General features: G+C 38.4%; 1 protein-coding gene across 1 annotated transcript in view; it reads right to left on the minus strand.

The window, feature by feature from the left end:
* DOP1B (DOP1 leucine zipper like protein B) overlaps positions 1-18,080 on the minus strand; it is an 86,410-nt gene that overhangs the window by 44,546 nt on the left and 23,784 nt on the right. Inside the window, exons 3-11 of the mRNA XM_074970185.1 lie at positions 16,625-16,806; positions 16,366-16,536; positions 12,829-13,018; positions 9,733-9,831; positions 8,762-8,885; positions 6,219-6,319; positions 5,632-5,740; positions 1,703-1,823; positions 988-1,107 (exon numbers count right to left, since the gene is read on the minus strand). Of these exons, the coding sequence (XP_074826286.1) occupies positions 988-1,107; positions 1,703-1,823; positions 5,632-5,740; positions 6,219-6,319; positions 8,762-8,885; positions 9,733-9,831; positions 12,829-13,018; positions 16,366-16,536; positions 16,625-16,806 (1,217 nt within the window). The remainder of the gene's footprint in view (positions 1-987; positions 1,108-1,702; positions 1,824-5,631; positions 5,741-6,218; positions 6,320-8,761; positions 8,886-9,732; positions 9,832-12,828; positions 13,019-16,365; positions 16,537-16,624; positions 16,807-18,080) is intronic.

Here is an 18,080-nt window from a genome sequence, read left to right on the forward strand (position 1 = left end):
TTATCAACATTTTATTGTGATCACATAAAGTTGTATTCAGTTTAGAATCCTATCATATGGTAGTTAAGAGAAGTACAAGAACACATTGTATTATCTTAATCAAGATAAGCACGAGATTCTTCTCTTCTTTAAGGCTCATATTAGATACTCAGCAACGTTACCTGTTAGTCTAATTCCTCTCTGCTGTGCTGAGGAAACCCCCAACTATTAGTAGCCTAGCATATAAAGGGATATTTTCTGGGAATTTCATCTTCTGAAGACAAAATTTATAAGACTCACAGAGACAGGAGTAGAGTAAAGGAAGAGTGCTATTATGCTATTGGCTCATTTCAAGCACTAGTTATGGTGCTTAAATACTATGCTGACTGAAATGACACCTCCTTTCAATTACCTAATGAGGTTTAGAATGAAAACACACTCATACTTAATTGCACACTTTGGAGGAAGCACTCTTCCATTAAAATTTTGATTACAGTAAAATAGGTTCACCTATTATAAAAAACAAAATATTGGCCACCTTGTGTGCCTCTTAAACAATGTTAATTTCATTTCTACATAGCATGTGAGAAGACACTAGTCCAGATTCTTCTATATGGGGAGGCTGCTGCATGCTGTATTTTATGTACTTTAACTGAAAAAACAAAGTGGCCAGGAAAGCTCATCCTAGGGGATAAGTATGATCTTATCCCATGTGATTGCCTTGCTTTCTACTTATGAACATGCAGTTTTTTCTCCAGAAAACAACCATGTTGCTTTTTGGAAAGAGTGACCAAACCATGGCAGTTTATTTTGTATTTAGACAGATAAACAACTGCCTCAGATTTAACTATTTGCATTAGATGGTTAGTTCAGTATCTAACCATGCATCTCTCTGCCCCTTTGGTTAGGATCATGACACTGGCATTTGAATCTTTCATGGACACTTCTGTTGTCCTATCTATGTAATTCTTAATTTATCTTTGCATTAATGCCAGACAGCATAACTACCTGAAGCAGTCCTCAAAACATCTGGTCATATAATCCCATAGAAAATCTGTACTTAGGGATGTGATCAACAAGTTGACTGTTTTAACAATTTCTGAGGCACTTCTATTCTCTTTGATCGCACTGTAAGAAGAACAAACAATCAATCAGTGAAAACTAAACAAGTATACACTTTTGTATTATTTGATCTGTTCTTAGAAAGTTGGCCTGAAGAAGAGACACGAAGTTCCTTAATTCAAAAATTAAAAACAACCATTTTGGAATAGCTAACTTTTGCAAGTGTTTCTGAAGACAAGAAAAATCTTTAACCTTTAATTTGATTTTGTGGACTAAAAAGTTGAGTTCTATCAATACATTTATGTAGTAAATCTGATGTTAGAGACACACGGTGGGTGTATGTATTTATGTATGTAACACTGCACACAAAAATCTGATGTTATCAGCCAAGAATCTAAATCAATGATCTCAAATCCTCTTGGTTGGAAGAGAAAAACCCTGTGATGCCAAAGGAGAACTCAAGGTAGGAAATATAAAGGAAAATAAAGATTGAAAAAAAATCAATGATTTTCAGTCTTTTTACATCAAAAAGACACTGTTAGAACTTGTTATTAATAAACAGGTAAGATTTACCCAATGTGATTACTGAATAGTTTACTTTAGTAAGCTCTCTTATGAAAGATACGATTTCAACTATTAGGTGAAAATGGTTACGATATACCTTGTAAGTACATTGCCACTTTGACTGTAGCTAAGTTTAAGATCAGAACCCAGGGCATCCTGGCAATAAGAATAAAAGGCTCGAATCACTTCAAGGAACAAATCTCCAACAACTTGTGGCCCTGCAATCAAAGGAAAAATAAATCCAGTAATTACTGCAAACTGATTACAGTATTAACCAATTACAAGCTTTTAGTCTAAAACTGAACTTCTGATTATAAAGAAAATGTACTATCCCATGGTTACTTATGGGAAGTAAGGGGATGAGAAAATTTTCTATGACATTTTAAACTACTATCCAGATTCTACTTGTGAGATCAAAGGTGTGTGTATTAAATAATTTAGTTCTGTACTTCTTAATAGAATGTGAGATTGCCAGAATTTTACAATTTTTTGTGAAGTTGCTTGAAAAGTTGGGCTATTTATTCCATATTTCACTTCAAAAGATCACATGGTAGTTACTTAATGAATACCTGCAGTGTTTTTAAATCACTTCAGACATTTATATAAATGTGTGCTAATGACCTATTTAATATACAGTGTGCATGTCTCAAATGACAATTGTGCAGTCAAATTCCACAGTCCAGATTCAGGGGGTTCCCACTGCCAGTTTAATATGGTGGCATTACAATGAAGTCTTCAACTCCATTCATGGAAATTAGAACAGTTGGTAAGATCACACAGGTTAATACATGGAGAAGAAAAAGAAAAAGCCTATCAAGGAAAAAAGGATCAGAAATGCACTAAGGAGGGCCTGATTTTCAGAACGTCTGGCAACTGTAGTTCCCATTGACTTTAACTGGAATTGTGGGTGCTCTGTGGTTTTGAAAAGCAAGTCCATAGTGCTAACAGCACATCTGAGGCCCAGCCATGAACCTAAAGAGGCTACATAGGAGTACTACTTCACGCTTATGTGACGCATGGCTAGAAAGGGTTAAACAACCTGCAAAATAAATAACCCTCAAAAGATATGTGGGGAGATATTTGAAGTTTTGTGTATTTACATATATATGAATAGGGTCAACTATGTAATCAACAGTCCCTGTTAATGTTGTACTCTTAATACAGAGATCAAAAGAACATCCTGGCATTTAAATGAATTGTAAACATGGGATATCTCTGTATTCATCTCTCAAATGTACAGCAAGTCATCTGTGAATGGTGGAGGAACAAGCAAATTGCCTTATGTTAATTCATATAGCTAAGTACCAGGGATGGACCTCCTTCAAAGTCCTGCTAATTACCTTTTGTTCTCAGAGGAACTCCAACTTGTCAAAAAGGACATGAAATTGTATAAAAAATCCTTGGGTCCTGATCCTGTTCATCTCAGATCTGCTTAGGCTTCAACTGGGAAAGTTTAAGTCACAAGACTGAGGTCCCAGTTATGCTGGTACACCCTGAATATGATATTTGGACACTGGTCTATAACCTATGGACTATTTTTGAAAACTCTTTGCAACTAAAAAAGCTCACCATCTCTGCTATGAATCTGCACCTCAATGAACTGAACTTATGTCTGTATGTATATTGATCTTTTAACCATACTCTCATTGTTTAATAATTTTAGTTTAGTTAATAAGAATTAGCTGTAGTGTGTATTTGGGTAAGATCTGGAATATTCAATAACCTGGGAGGTAATGTGTCCGATCCTTTGGGATTGGTAGAACCTTTTCTTTTATATGATCAAAGAAGATTTTCAGAAATCATCGTATTTGACTTAGGTACCTGGATGGAGGCCTGAGGCTGGATCACTTTAAGGGAACTGTGTTGTTTTGGACTTCTGAGTAACCAGTATGGTAATAAAGCAGCTGTTTTATGCTGGTTAGGTAAATTTAAGTATTGGAATATCCACCAGCTTTTGGGGGATTGTCTGTCCCATTCTCTGCAGTTCACCCTAATTGAGTGACCTCAGCTGGCCCGCACTGGGACCCTGGTCAGAGCTTTTATAGTGCTTTTTGTTCATAAATCTCAAGGCACTTCACAAGGGAGTTCAGCATCATTATTTCCACTGTATAGATGGAGAAACTGAGGCACAGATAGATGAAGTGACTTGACCATAGTACCCAACAGGCCAGTGCGTGAGCCAGGAATATAACCCACATCTCCTGAGTCGCAGTCTAGTGCTCTATCCGCTAGGCCACACTGCCTTGAAGAAAATCATCATCTAAGTTATGCTTTGTTGCATAGTAAGTATCCTTGCAATATATTGATTTTGAAAAAAATTCACATTGACTTATAAGGCTCCAGAAGCTTTTTAGTACTTTTTTGTGTATTACAGAAATAGGAATATTTCTAATTTTGTGGTTTAGATGAATGCAGGACAGGTTTTATTTCACTGCTTTTGCTCCTGGATTATAGCTTAATACTTATTTTCTACACTAGGATATAAACTATTTGATTAATCCAATAGTTTTGTTTAACAGTGTTTTCCTGCTCAGAAATTTAAAAAAATAAAATAAAATCCATACACCAAACAGTGCTTATACATAACAAAAGGCTCTAAGTGTAACAGTGCTTATACATAACAAAAGGCTCTACGTGTAACAACTTATATCATACAAATATTTCTTAAGCAAGAAAGCACCCTTTAAAAAGAAATCTACCTGTGTTACAATGTGTCTAAAAGAAAGTCATGCCTGGACAAGAAAAGCAAGCATCCTGTCACATATAACTAAGCATCTGAAGGAATTGTTACTTTCACTCAAGAAGTTTGTCTTCATTTGTCTTCCTCTGTAGACAAATGAACACTGAACTGAGTGCCTTGAACAAAATCTGTACAAGAAATTTTTTACTCTGTAAAGGACAGTACACGTGCATCTTGATTTTTCACATAAATGCTGTCTGATGTTTTGATGAATTTGTAAAGAACAATGGGGCAAATGCACAGAGAGGAAAACAAAGGTATTTTCCTCCATCCATGATATAGGAGAATCATCCAGACAAATACTAAATAATTTAAGCCACTATCAGCTAAATATTTATAAGCTCAGAATGTGAATTATTCATTCATGGTATCATCTATACAGATACTGTGATAAAATCTTCATAAGCAGGGTTACCATGCCCAGTTTCCTGCACAGCACTAAAAAACATCATTTACTACAGAAGATGGTTTACAGGCATGGGATTCCTTCACAGAGAAAACAAATCTCATAAGCAACAAGTTGCCAAAGAGTACACAAGTTTCAAATAACCACAAGTTACTCATAAGCTTCTTATGTCTGTCACACATTCAAGTACAGTAAATACTTCTGAGTAGGTTTTACCTGATTTTCTGTATGTACCAATATTTTGTGTATAATCTTGGCATCTGCATAGTGTAGGAGAATGTGCTGGCCCTTTTATGGGTGAGGCACAGCCAGTTTACATTATAGGACTGTGGATCTTTTAAGCATATGACAGACTGAGGACCTGACTGCTGCAGGAAACAGGATATGCACATCAGTCAGGGGAGACTCTGGAGGAGCAAGATGGGCCTGGGAGTCTCTTTATAGGGGCCTAGGGAGGAGGCTTGCCAGGGACAGCCAAAGGTTGGGAAAGACACTGTACAGAAAGAGGAGAGTTGCCCAAAAAACAAAGATAAACGAGATAAGGCAGGTGATCAGGGAGGGGTAAGAACTTGCTGCTTTCCTAACAGCGAAAGGGAGGTATGCAGCCTGGGAAAGGGGCTGTGACCAGAAGCAGGCAAAGACCAAAGAGAAGGTCTGACCAGTGACAGGACGGTAGAAAGTAGCCCCCGGGTGGGGAGTTGAGCAGAATAAATTGAGGCTGAAATGGATGGTTGCTCTGCCATGTAGGACCCAGGGGCTGGAACCTGGGGTAGAGGAGGGACTGCACCATTTGGAGGTGATTAGCAGAAAGCCTTCTATACATATCACTATAGTATAGCAGTTCTTAGCAGTCTGTGTCAGCAGTAATATTTAATATTACCTATTTCAGGTTTGTCAAGGAGACTAATTAGGATACGGAAAGGTTTCAGATATGCATGATCTTCTAAGGAGGACTCTGAGAACTTCTGATGCAATATTTCAATCAAAGCCTGTTAAAAGAAAACACCAAAATGTGACAACTACTAAGGAGAGATACTGTCATTTTATTAATAATGTTAGGTCTTGATTCTTGCACTAGGTGCCAAATGTAGTCAAACTTTGATTATTGAAACAGAATAGGGGGAGAATAAATTAATTCAGATAATCAAGGAAATTTTCAGTTTATTTAATACATACGCAAGAAAATTTGGAATAAACAGGATTTGTTTTTAGTAATTCAGGGAGGCTAGCGAAGACGGAACTGGCAGTTTTCATTAGATTCCATTTACATCACAGGCCCATAAAATGGAACAAAACAGCACAACATGAGTTCAGACTTCCTGTCAAATGAATACAAAATAACGATATCCTCCCATCTGTTATGCTTCAGGAAGAGAGGCCATGAAGGACCTACAGTGAACAAGTTGAAAGGCAGTTTGTTCTGAGGTTGAACACAGCATATAAAAGTTACGTAGAATAAATACCAACCTCAACTAAAAGATCTTTGGAATATTTTCCAAAAAAATAGAGGGCATGATCTTCAAAAGCTGCAGAATCTGGAGCAAAAGTACCGCCTTTAATATCAGAGCCTACAAATTAAATAAAAATAATATGAGTACAGAAAATACTGATGTAACATACATACCATAAAACAAGCAGTGGAAGCAATTATATTCATTTTAACTTGAATTTGTCCAAGATGTAGTTTATGCTCCAGTCTAGGCTGAATGCCTGCAAAAAAAAGTGTGCTTACGTGGAGGACAACCACCAAGTAACCCATGTGTCATCTGCAGCTTGGGCCTCTATCTAGGTCCTTTAATACAGGCTATGACTGAATCATGCAGATTTTTCTGCATAACATCTGAAATACTTTCCTATCCATCCACACAGCTAAAACTCTTGTGCAGGCTCTCATGTCTGTTACTGCAACATTCTTCTCTTTGGCCTGGACAAATGCAATCTTGCCCCACTCGGATTCACTTAGAAAGTTGCTGCAAAGGTCATTTTCCCTGCTGGTTGTTTTGACCACGTGACCTCTCTTTTTGCATCCCTTCACTGGGCTCCCTCTCCTCTAGCGCATCAAACATAAGCCATTTGTCCTCATTTTCAAGGCCCTTCATGGCCTGCCCCCGACATTCACTACTGACATGTCAACTCCTGCCTCCAATTAGTCAGTGATGCCAGACTCCATTGCCCATTAGTTAAAATTTTCAAACAAGCACCTTTATGCCTTCTCCCACATTCCCGTGATACTCGGGAGGAAGTCCCCATAAACATCTGCAAAACTGTCTCACTGATATCCTTTAAAAAAACCCTTAACTCTCCTTTTCTGTGATACCTACACAAAAAACTCGATAATGGCTGTGATGCTGGAGTGCTGAGATCGATGCCTATCATGCTGACCAATATTGTCTTATTGTTTCCTGGTTCTCCCACCCTCTCCCTGTCTAGATCCATCTGTTGTCTCTTGCCTTAGATTGTAAACTGCTTGGAGCAGGCACCATCTTTTAGCTGTCTTTGTCCAGTGCTAATCAAGGACTAGGATTCCTAGGCATTATGGTAATACATGTATCACCATCATCAACAGATAATCAAATCTCTCCCAATCCTTGAAATGGTGTCAGCCTGACGCACCCTTCTGGAAGTGAAAGATAGAGATCCCCGCTTCAGAGCCTATCTATCAAAGTTGTCGCCTCCTCTCTCCCCACAGAGAGTAAGCAACTGGATGGAATTCTGGCTGCATGATATCAATGGGAGTATTGCAACTCACTGCACCAGGGCCAAGATTTCATCATGCTATTTTCTGTGCCTCTCCCAAAACCCTGACAGCCTTGTGAGTTATGACTGAAACTCTAGATCCAACATCAGTTCTCTGCAGGACAGAGCATTGCACTAGCAATAAGAACATAAGAACAGCCATACTGGGTCAGACCAAAGGTCCATCTAGCCCAGAATCTGTCTTCCAACAGTGGCCAATTCCAGGTGCCCCAGAGAAGATAAACAGAACAAGTAATCATGAAGTGATCTATCCACTGTTGCCCATTCCCAGCTTCTGGCAAACAGAGGCTAGGGTCACCATTCCTGCCCACCCTGGCTAATAGCCATTGATGGACTTATCCTCCATGAATTTATCTAGCTCTTTTTTGAACTTTGCTATAGTCTTGGCCTTCACAACATCCTCCGGCAAGGAGTTCCACAGGTTGACTATGCATTGTGTGAAGAAATACTTCCTCTTGTTTGTTGTTAAACCTGCTGCCTATTAATTTCATTTGGTGACCTCTAGTTCTTGTGTTATGAGAAGGAGTAAAACACTTCCTTATTTACTTTCTCCACACCAGTGATGATTTAGTAGACCTCTATCATATCCCCCCTTGTCTTTTTTCCAAGATGAAAAGTCCCTATTTTATTAATCTCTCCTCATATGGAGAGAATAGACAACCAAGCCAGCCTGGTATTAAGATGTCTTATAAATGGAAGACTAACTTGGTAACTATTGTCATCAGTTTGTTACTCAAACTGTTACTATGTTATCACTTTTGTAACTCTAATTGGGATAAGATTTTGATTCTGATTCACTACTTTAAAGCAACCCTTGTTCTACTTGACTGCAGCTCACATACTACAGTTTAAGAATTGCATCTGTACAGAATTGTTGTAGATACTCTTAAATGCTATGGAATGTAAATCAAGATTTACAGATTACAGAGAACAATCATTTCTGCTTCAAATTCAGGGATGTTTGCTCTCTGACTAAAGTTATCCCCCAAACTTGTTATAGACATTCCGAGACTGAACTGTGATGAGGGATATCAAGCATTTGTTAGACACTAAGATTTAAGAAGGCAGAATTTATTTAATTTATCATCTGAAATAATATTTGCTTAATAGAATTCTCAATTGCAAGAGAGTTGCCATTTATGAACAGAATGAAGAGACTTATGTTAATCATCTCTGGAAAAGTATATTCAAATGTAGTGGACAAAATACAAATTAGATATTTAAACTGAATGTCACCACATATTGCACAGTACCTAGCAACCACGCATATAATCTTCTATTTAGTGACATGTCTCTCCTCAAGAGTGTCTGTGTAGCTGCTGAGAGAATATGGACTACATCAGACCTGAGCAGTGGAACAGTGCTTTCATTGTAGTCCTAGACAAAGAATAAAGACAACTTAGCTGTAGGTGAACCGTAAAATTCACAATTAAATAATTTCTAATGGCTACCAGTATCAGACATAATACTGACAAAGATATGTTAATAGATCTAGCCTACTAAAGGAGAACAGGGACAAACCATCAACAATCTACAATTTAAAATCTCAGTAGAATTGATCCACTGAAGTCTTCCTTTAAAATTGTGTGGTCATTTTCAAATTTTTATTGCATAACCACAATTAAGACATCAAGCCTTGGTAACCACCCTGTGGGACTTTTGGGGAAACAAAGTGGATGCCTGACCCTGCTGAAGTCCATGGCCAAACTACTGACTGCAAATGGTGCAGGATTAGACTCCAAGGCTCTATCTACATGGGGTGGGGAAGAAAGGGAATTAAAAACAAAACCCCCTCACAAGCCTGCATCAGCAAGTCTCAGAGCCCGGGTCTACAGATTTGTGCTTGCGGACCTCATGCTGTGGCACCAAAAATAACCACATAGATGTTCCAGCCTGGGCTGGAGCTCAGGATCTGAAACCCACTCCCCTCCCGAGGCTTCAGAACCCAAAGTCCAGCCCAAGCCGAAATGTCTATGTGGCTATTTTTAGGGCCACAGCGTAAAGTTCCATGAGATCAAGTCTGTAGAACTGAGCTCTGAGACTTGCTTCTGCAGGGCTATTTTGGTTTCTTTTGGCCATGCAGACATATCTTTAGAAAGAGAAAATAACTGTGTATTCACAGGAGTATCTAGATTATATAGGATCCTACAAGAATCTTTCCTCAGTAAGATCTTATCCTTCCTCCAATAAAGTAATCATAATGACATTCAAATAATGCTCTTACCAAAGATGTATAAAATGGGAAAAAGAAGAGAAGCACTTCCAAAGTGTTTCGTTGCACAAGAACGTTTGAATCCAATACTGACACACGCAAAGATTTTACCTGTAATGTGAGATATAAATAAATGGTTATAAAGTTATAAATATTGTTGATAGCTACTAAATACTTTATTTTATCATCTTATAGGAATACCAACATCAGCACCTTTACTTGGTGTGACATTATATGATTAAAATGTGAGCATGTACATCACTGTTGCTACCACGGTTATCCAATTGCAACAAATCTTGTACAAAGTATATCATGTAAAGCAGGGGTGGCCAACCTGAGCCTGAGAAGGAGCCAGAATTTACCAACATACATTGGCAAAGAGCCACAGTAACACATCAGCAGCCCCCCATCAGCTCTCCCTACCCCCCACGCCCAGCGCCTCCCACCCACCAGCAGCCACACCAATCAACGCCTTCCCCCTTCCTCCCCGCACCTCCTGATCAGCTGTTTTGTGATGTGCAGGAGGCTCAGTGGGCGGGGGGGGGGGGGGAGAGGAGCGAGACCATGGCAGGTTCAGGAGAGGGGGTGGGTGGGGGCAGGGCCTGTGGCAGAGCCAGGGGTTGAGCAGTGAGCACCCCCGGCACATTGGAAAGTTGGCGCCTGTAGCTCCAGCCCCGGAGTCGATGCCTATACAAGGAGCCGCATATTAACTTCTGAAGAGCCGCATGTGGCTCCGGAGCCACAGGTTGGCCACCCCTGATGTAAAGTGTCAATGGAAAAGTTATGATTTGCTGAATATGATTATCATGTTTGTATGCATAGATCATCTGAAGTTATGAGTATTGACTACATACCTGTATTTCAAATGGGTTTGCTCTTGTGATAACTTAGTTAGTTTACACCTAATCTAGCTAGCACAGTGTGAATGGACCATTCAAGTTGATGGCCCATCAACTAACACAATGGGCCACGGAAGCAGCTTATCCCTGCACAATGGGCCTTCATGGGCATATGGGTAATGCTCCTGGTATGACTCATCACAGCATGCAACGGCATGAACTTGCTCACGTGACTCTGGACTCCATCTTGTTCCTGTACTTTTCCACAAACTAAGGGTTTTTCTAGACCACCACTTTTGTCGGTAAAACTTTTGTCGGCCAGGGGTGTGAAAAAAGCACCGCCCTGACCGACAGAAGTTTCTGTGGCAAAAGTGCTGGGGTGGACAGCGCTATGTCGGAAGGAGAGGCTCTCCTGCTAACATGGCCAATGCCACTCGTTGGGGGTGGTTTAATTATGCCGGCAGGAGAGCTCTCTCCCGTTGGCAAAGAGCTACTACACAGGAGACCTTGTAGCAGCACAGGTGTACTGCTACACCTGAGCCGCCTAAGGTCCGTAGTGTAGACATAGCATAAGACTGAGAGTTTTCCCTCCACATGGGAGAAAGTATAAAAGGCCCTGGAAGCATCTCTGTTTTGCCTCTTTCCTGCTCTGATCTCTGGACTATGGACTTACGTTAAAAGGAGCATTCTGATCAATGGACTGAGGACCTTCCAATCTTTTGGATGTTACCAGAGACATAAACCAGCAGTTCATTCCATCACTTCTTCAAACCCGATCCAAGAACTTTGCAATGAGTAAGTATTTGATTCCTTTGACCATTTGAACTCTTTCTTTTCTCTTATAAACCTTTAGATATTAGATTCCAAAGGATTGGCAACGGTATGATTATTGGGTAATTTCACAGCAGTTTGCCCTGCATCTGGCATCTTCAGCTGTGACCCACGGAGGCACGGTGACACTTAAAGCACTGAAATCTACATATTTAAAAAGAACTTTCTTTCCAAAAATAGGAGAACATAAAAATGCATTCAGCTTCATACTGTTTCATATATCATGATTAGCATTTCTACATATCTGGGTAGGCCACAATTTTGAATATCTGCTGCCTGCCAATGATAACTAATTTTTTTTAATATCTGCATCTTGAGACAACACATCCTGTCTGATAATTAGTTACAGTTATTCCAGTATTTCTGGTAAAAAGACAGGTGATTTAAAACTTATGAAACATTTTTCAATTTCAAGAAAGGAAATTAAATACAAGACAATAGATACTGGAGTTCTTCTGTTGGTTTACTGCTGTTTGGTTTAGTTGCACGTTATTTTAAATGTCAAAAGGTGCAGGGTGTTAAAGTTAAAAAAAAACCAAGAAAATCTTAAACGCTGTGTCTGATGTACAATGACAGAGTTTGACATTCCATTCCTAAAGGCAAAATGAAGTAAGCAAAGATGGCCATATCAGCTTTATTTTTCATTTCTTGTCTTTTCTGATTTAGACCACACCAAATCCTTAATGCTGTATTTAATATTCCTGTAATCAAAAATTGCAGCCCAAGGTGAGTGCAGAAATGCTGGTGTTGTAAAGGAGTTTGGTTAATAATTATCAAGGACATGCCACCCTTAGGTAGTTCACTCCCCCACGCACTGCTTCTCCACTCATTTCCTATTTTTCACATTTTGTCCTACTTTCTGGAGCCAAGAATGATGAGACTCTCCAAATCTTCTTCTCTCAAGCACTTCTGGACGACTGCAATAGGGTAGGCAGCTAATATTAGTGGTTGCAGAGGATAGTCTTTTCACTAAGTGAAAGAATACATTGGATCTCACTCCACCTCCCCTTTTTAGTTTTTTATAGAGTATAAAATGAATACTGATTTTGAACTGTTTGTATACAATGCCTAACACAGTAGGGCCTCAATTCTGACTGAAGTCTTTGAGCACTACTGCAATACAAATAAACAGGGTTAAATTAGTTTTACTGTAACAAGGCAACACCATCCATTCCTTATTTGTATCACTGACCATGTTTTTAAATTACCTGTTTGCCATTCTACATATTGATCAAAGTTTGCAAGAATTTATTTTTCATTATTACCACTTCAGTTGAGATTCTCCACTCATTGAGCAAATTTTGAATTAGACATTTCATTCTCTTACTGATGCTCTTTAAAGAGCTTGGGACTTTAATTTGTACTGAGAAGGATACCGTTTTCGACTGTCAGCATTATGGTAGTTGAGAATATCCCACTAGCAACATAATGAACTTACTGTGAGCTTATAATCAGTTCCCAGCATGTACTTCTGCTGTTTTCCAGACAACTCTCTGTTGATATGACTAACAACAAACAGAGAAGCAGGAAGTCTTATAGAAGGGCTGACCAGAACACTCCCCCAGATAGCAGCATAGAACACTTCTTGGCCTGTTAGTACAGACAGCTTCACAAGCAAAGCATCTGTTCTGTGTGTAAAATAAAAAAAGGAAATATTATTATAAAGATTTACCTTTCCATGTAAAATATGTTAATTCCATTGAATTCTGTCACTGAATTCAAGTGCAATACTTTCAGTTTGTTAATACCCCGTAGCTTTTTTAATGTCCATTTCCAATTTCCTCCCTTTATTTACATTTTCAGTGTTACCCTTTCCGAGATGATTTTGCCATAATGGCAAGTGCTGTAACAAATCTTTTATCATCACGCACACTCAATGGAACAACGTTTGTCTGCCCACTTTGGCAACTTCTCCAGCAACTACACGTTTTGCATAAATGTCACACAAACTGTAACTTGACAGTAAATAATGCAGTAGTTTTTGGTAGCTAATTCCTGAACCAGTTGGACTGAAAGGACTTGAACAGAATGATTATTTTTAGCTGTTTGTTAAGTCACTCTGTTTCAGTGAAACATCCATGCATTTCAGTATTTTCTCAGTAGCTCCTCTCTGCACTAATGCAATATAAATACTTTAACTTTTCATCAGTTATGAAATTTGTACAGTGTACACTTTAATACAACATATTGGGTGATCAGGCTCAATAACTATAGTAGCTAAATTTAAAATATTATTTTAAACATCTAAAAACTTAGTGATAATTATGCAGAGTTTAGCCCAAAGGCTCGCAGGATCATCACATCCCCTTGCCTGAGGAAGTAGCATGTGAAAGCCTTTTCACAGATAGGACAACATCCTGGACAAACCTTACAGAATAAAGATAAACTTTACTGAATTAAATTAACCCTTTCTGATTTAAGTTTAATGCCTTTGGGGGTCCATTGTATTAAAAAGGCAATTGTTTATATGTTATTGTGGAATTGTATGCCACTTCTCTCAGAGACTTGACTAATGAAATCTTTGAATAGTAGCAAATACTTCAACTTTTGGGACAGTAAGCATGAAGTAGATTTCCTAGCAAATACTTGAGGTGAGGGGAATGCAAGTGATCCGCCTCTGAGTCCATCCTTTTGAAGCTTTGCCTTGACCAGAAATCCATTGTCTGGCTGACAACCTATTCATAGTGTCTTCAAAAGGCCCAGACTGGGCAAATGAGTGCCTCACAATCTCATGAGGGTTCTTGTTCTGGGCAAAAGGATGTTATGATCTTGAAACCACAGGAACACCCAATGTGGGATTTTGAAGGACTGCAGGGGCATATGTTGGAGTTGGGATGAGGGATCTCTAGTAAGTTTATTAGCATTCGTGTAGGTTTTTTAAAATTTTTTAAATAGTTTTAAATTAGTTCTCTCTCTGTAATGCTTTTACCTTAAGACTAAAACATTCTTGCTTAGAAAGAGCCGTGTGGAACCTTATATCTGTCGCAATTACAGTGTATCGTCTCTGAAGAGAAGACGAAAGAAGCTTGCTTAGGGAGTCTTTTGTGGAGGATTTCACAGTATAGTCAGGGGACTGAAGCGTGGAAATCCCTTACTCAGAAAGGTATGTGTGTGTCTCTACCCAAGAGAGGCAATGGCTGGGGAGCTGAAAGCTTAAGGGGACCACAGAGGGGAAATACAGATGCAGTTGACCTGCACTGTGTCAAGCTTCTTCCATCTTTAATTTCCAATTGTCTGCAATAAAACTGCATGTAGAATATAAAGCTTGGTTCTACTCTAACAAGCAACCATGTAAAAGAGAAGCACCTTCCCTTAAGAAACCTGATTCCAGTGTACATTCAGTTAGCTTACTTTAATGACCACAAAATTTTCACTCACAAATTGCTAATCTTGCACAACCAATATAGCTATGAGTATGTGAGCTGCTAGACTAGTTTATACACAGCAGAATTAGTAACTACATTCTGATCGTAGCAGATGTATTACTGCTGATGTCCGAGCCAAAAAGAACCTAAATTGACTTTCAGATTCTAGCGTCAGCTTACTGGGGGTGCAGTTGGAAAATATTTGTACATGTTAATTGAGCAGACTGAGTTTTAAATCATAAAATGGACACAAATATGAGATCACATGATATCTTTTTGCAAAGTTGCTTTTCACAGTATTGCTGCACTTAATGGTTAAATTTCAGCCACGTTAAGGTAATATGACAGAATGTATAAACCACTCTAACACACACACACACTTTCAACTCACTTTTTCATGCAGCAGTTGTAGAAGAGGCACCACTTATACTTATCCATCTGCCTAACAGCCAGTAATTCAGCAATTGAAAGCTATTTACCAGAAACTAAACAAATACAGCTTATTCTTGTTCAACTCATAACAATAGATGCTAACTGTCAATGTAAATAAAGCTTTTTCTACGCCTTCATGACTTGAGACTTTTACAAAGAAACATTACATGAAGCTACACAAAACATCTTTTGTCAAAACAGACAATTACAACTAAACTCAATTCCACCATTTCTTGGGAAGGGGAACAGAATGCATCAATCTGGAAAACACATATGTACTGTATACGACAAACGTATTTAGTCACTGTTTAAGTAGAGAGTATTCAGTGAAATATAATGAAAGTTATCTAGTGGCTCAATTCCTGCAACAGGTTATTGCAAAAAATAGTTTTGTTACAGCTACTACTTGATGGAAGTACAATCATTACATAACCAAAAGCCTGGTGACCAAGTGTACTGCAACAGTACCTCTTCAACCAGGTATCTAGCACGCACTGATACAAAGTGAGTTGAACTTTGTTGAACCAGACCACACCAGCTGGTCATCATTTTCAATACTGCATTAAGGGGCTTTGGGTGAAAAAGACATTTTTGACAGTGAGTTTTAGAAGTGGTACATTTACTAGTGCAGCCAGGACCACAAGGTGGTCTTCTAATATAGAATGCCTGCAATCTAGATATGTACAGAAAACAGGAATTCCCCTTTAACAACAGATTTAAAGAGTGCAAAAAACACAGGCTTAGTTTAGTCTGTCAAAAGATCTCCTCAATGCCCCATTACAGATTTGAAAGGTAAAGATAAGTATTCAGAAATTTTGAAAGGAGAGCTGTGTTGCTTTCTAAATATAGTGGATGACTCAATAACTTGATTTAATGCAACTTTCCCCCCAAAGTTTAACTATACAATTTCTTTTTATCCTTGTATTTCTTTTCTCCCTTACTCCTGCCCCACTTCCCCTTGCATTTCATGCATCTGTCTTTCTTCCATTCTCTTCCAACTTCTAGTATTTTTCCCTTCCCATCCCATCCCTCAGTAGCCCTGCATTAGACATCCTCTGTCTGGATGAGGATTTCTAGATATGGGTTCCTTCAAAAATTAATAAATAAATAAAATTCAATAAATAGGGAAGTGATTGAGTATTGCATTTTATGTTTCTAAAGTAACATAAGCAATCCACCTGTCATAAATTTCCGACCCCTCCTCCAATCCAGGCAGCAGTCCAGTTACAAAGGCTTGAAGACTTGGCAAGAGGGACTTCTGCAGAGGAAGAAAATATTTCTCATACAGACCAAGGAGAATAGGCCTCACTGACATTGCTGCATTTGCTAGCAGGGGAAACAAGCCAGAGCTTTAAAAAAAGAAAAAGAAAGATTCTGTCATTTTAAAAAATAATCTATTATGAAATTTTAAGTTTGAGTTTTCAAAGAGCAAGTTACCTGTAGAGGAATAAGTCTTTGGCAAGCCATTTTGTCCCAATAATTTTAAAGATGATTTCATAGGTCTCTAGTGCTTTTAAATGCACTCCACTAGGTAAAGCTGGATGTAAACACTGAGATAATCTCTTACTGATAATCAGACGTCTTGGCAAGAGGGAGTACTTCAAGTTACTTTGAAGAGCCTGTACAACCAGTGGGGATGGGGGAGAAGGAAGGAAGGAAGGAAGGAACGAACAAAAAGTTATTGTACATGCACAACATCCAACATTAATCAACCAACATTTTAACTGAAAAAAGGTTTTGTGATAGAAAATTTACTTTGTAGAATTAAATAAGGCATTCAAGAGTTTTCTTCCATAAATGCATAATATTACATTAACAGAGCAGAGATCACTAGAGTTGAAGAATTGGTGTGGAAATTCTTTTCTTTGGAGGATGGAAGACGCAGTCAAAGACTGACAGTAAATCGGATAGGAATTGAGGAACAGAAGGAAGAATTTTTCTCAGCATTCAGGGTCTGGGAAAGGAGGAAAGAGTTCAGTAGTAACAGACTCTTTCCTTGTTGCACACAACCTGTAAGCGTTTATTTTTTTCATTTCACATATAAGGATGGCTGATTTTGTTATCTCATATTGGACAATAAAGTGTAAGAAGTGTGGCAATGTTTAAAGAACACGACTACAACAATCATTACTAGCTCTAGGCCTTAGACTGAAACTACAGTAAAAGTGAAGATTCTTAGAGAGGCTCCATGTAAAGGACTGGTATGTTACAACATACTGAAAAACTGATCATCACTTAAAAAACAATTTAGCTGGACAAAATACACACAAATGTAACATTTGCTATGTAGAGGACTCATTACAAATCTAAATCCAAGTATTATCTCTTCTATTCATGCATAATAAAACTTTACATATAAAATTAAGGTAGAACACATTTATGGAGCTCCCCTTCAAATTTTAGAATGTTCATGAAGGATTCCTCTACATAATGTTAGTAATGCCTACAGCAGCAAGGTACAAAGACTGCCTGAATGCTGGACTTTGGTTGGTACACTTTCACAATCTTAACAAATGGCTCACACCCCCTAAATAGATACTTAAATTGTTTACTCTAAAAGTTCTAACTCATCCGGAAAAAGAAAATATCTAGGCTGTAAATACTTTTTTCTTCTTGTTCTGACTTATTCAAATCAAGACAAATACCATAATATTCTATCAGTAAATTAACAATTAAGTTACTTATTGACTAGTCATGAATGACACTATTCAGTAAAATCATGGAACAACTTGAGGTATTGCAAAAATATCATATTATATAGTACGTGTCCCTTGCACAAATTTACTTTCTAATGACTGCAAGTAATCTCCCCTAGCAGAATAGGACACTTGAAGCCCTGGGAATAACAAAAGTAAAAATACTCTTGGCATCAGCAAAAACTGGGTGGAGGAAG

Source organism: Natator depressus, chromosome 1 (genome assembly GCF_965152275.1).
Source record: "Natator depressus isolate rNatDep1 chromosome 1, rNatDep2.hap1, whole genome shotgun sequence".
Classification (NCBI taxonomy): domain Eukaryota; kingdom Metazoa; phylum Chordata; order Testudines; family Cheloniidae; genus Natator; species Natator depressus.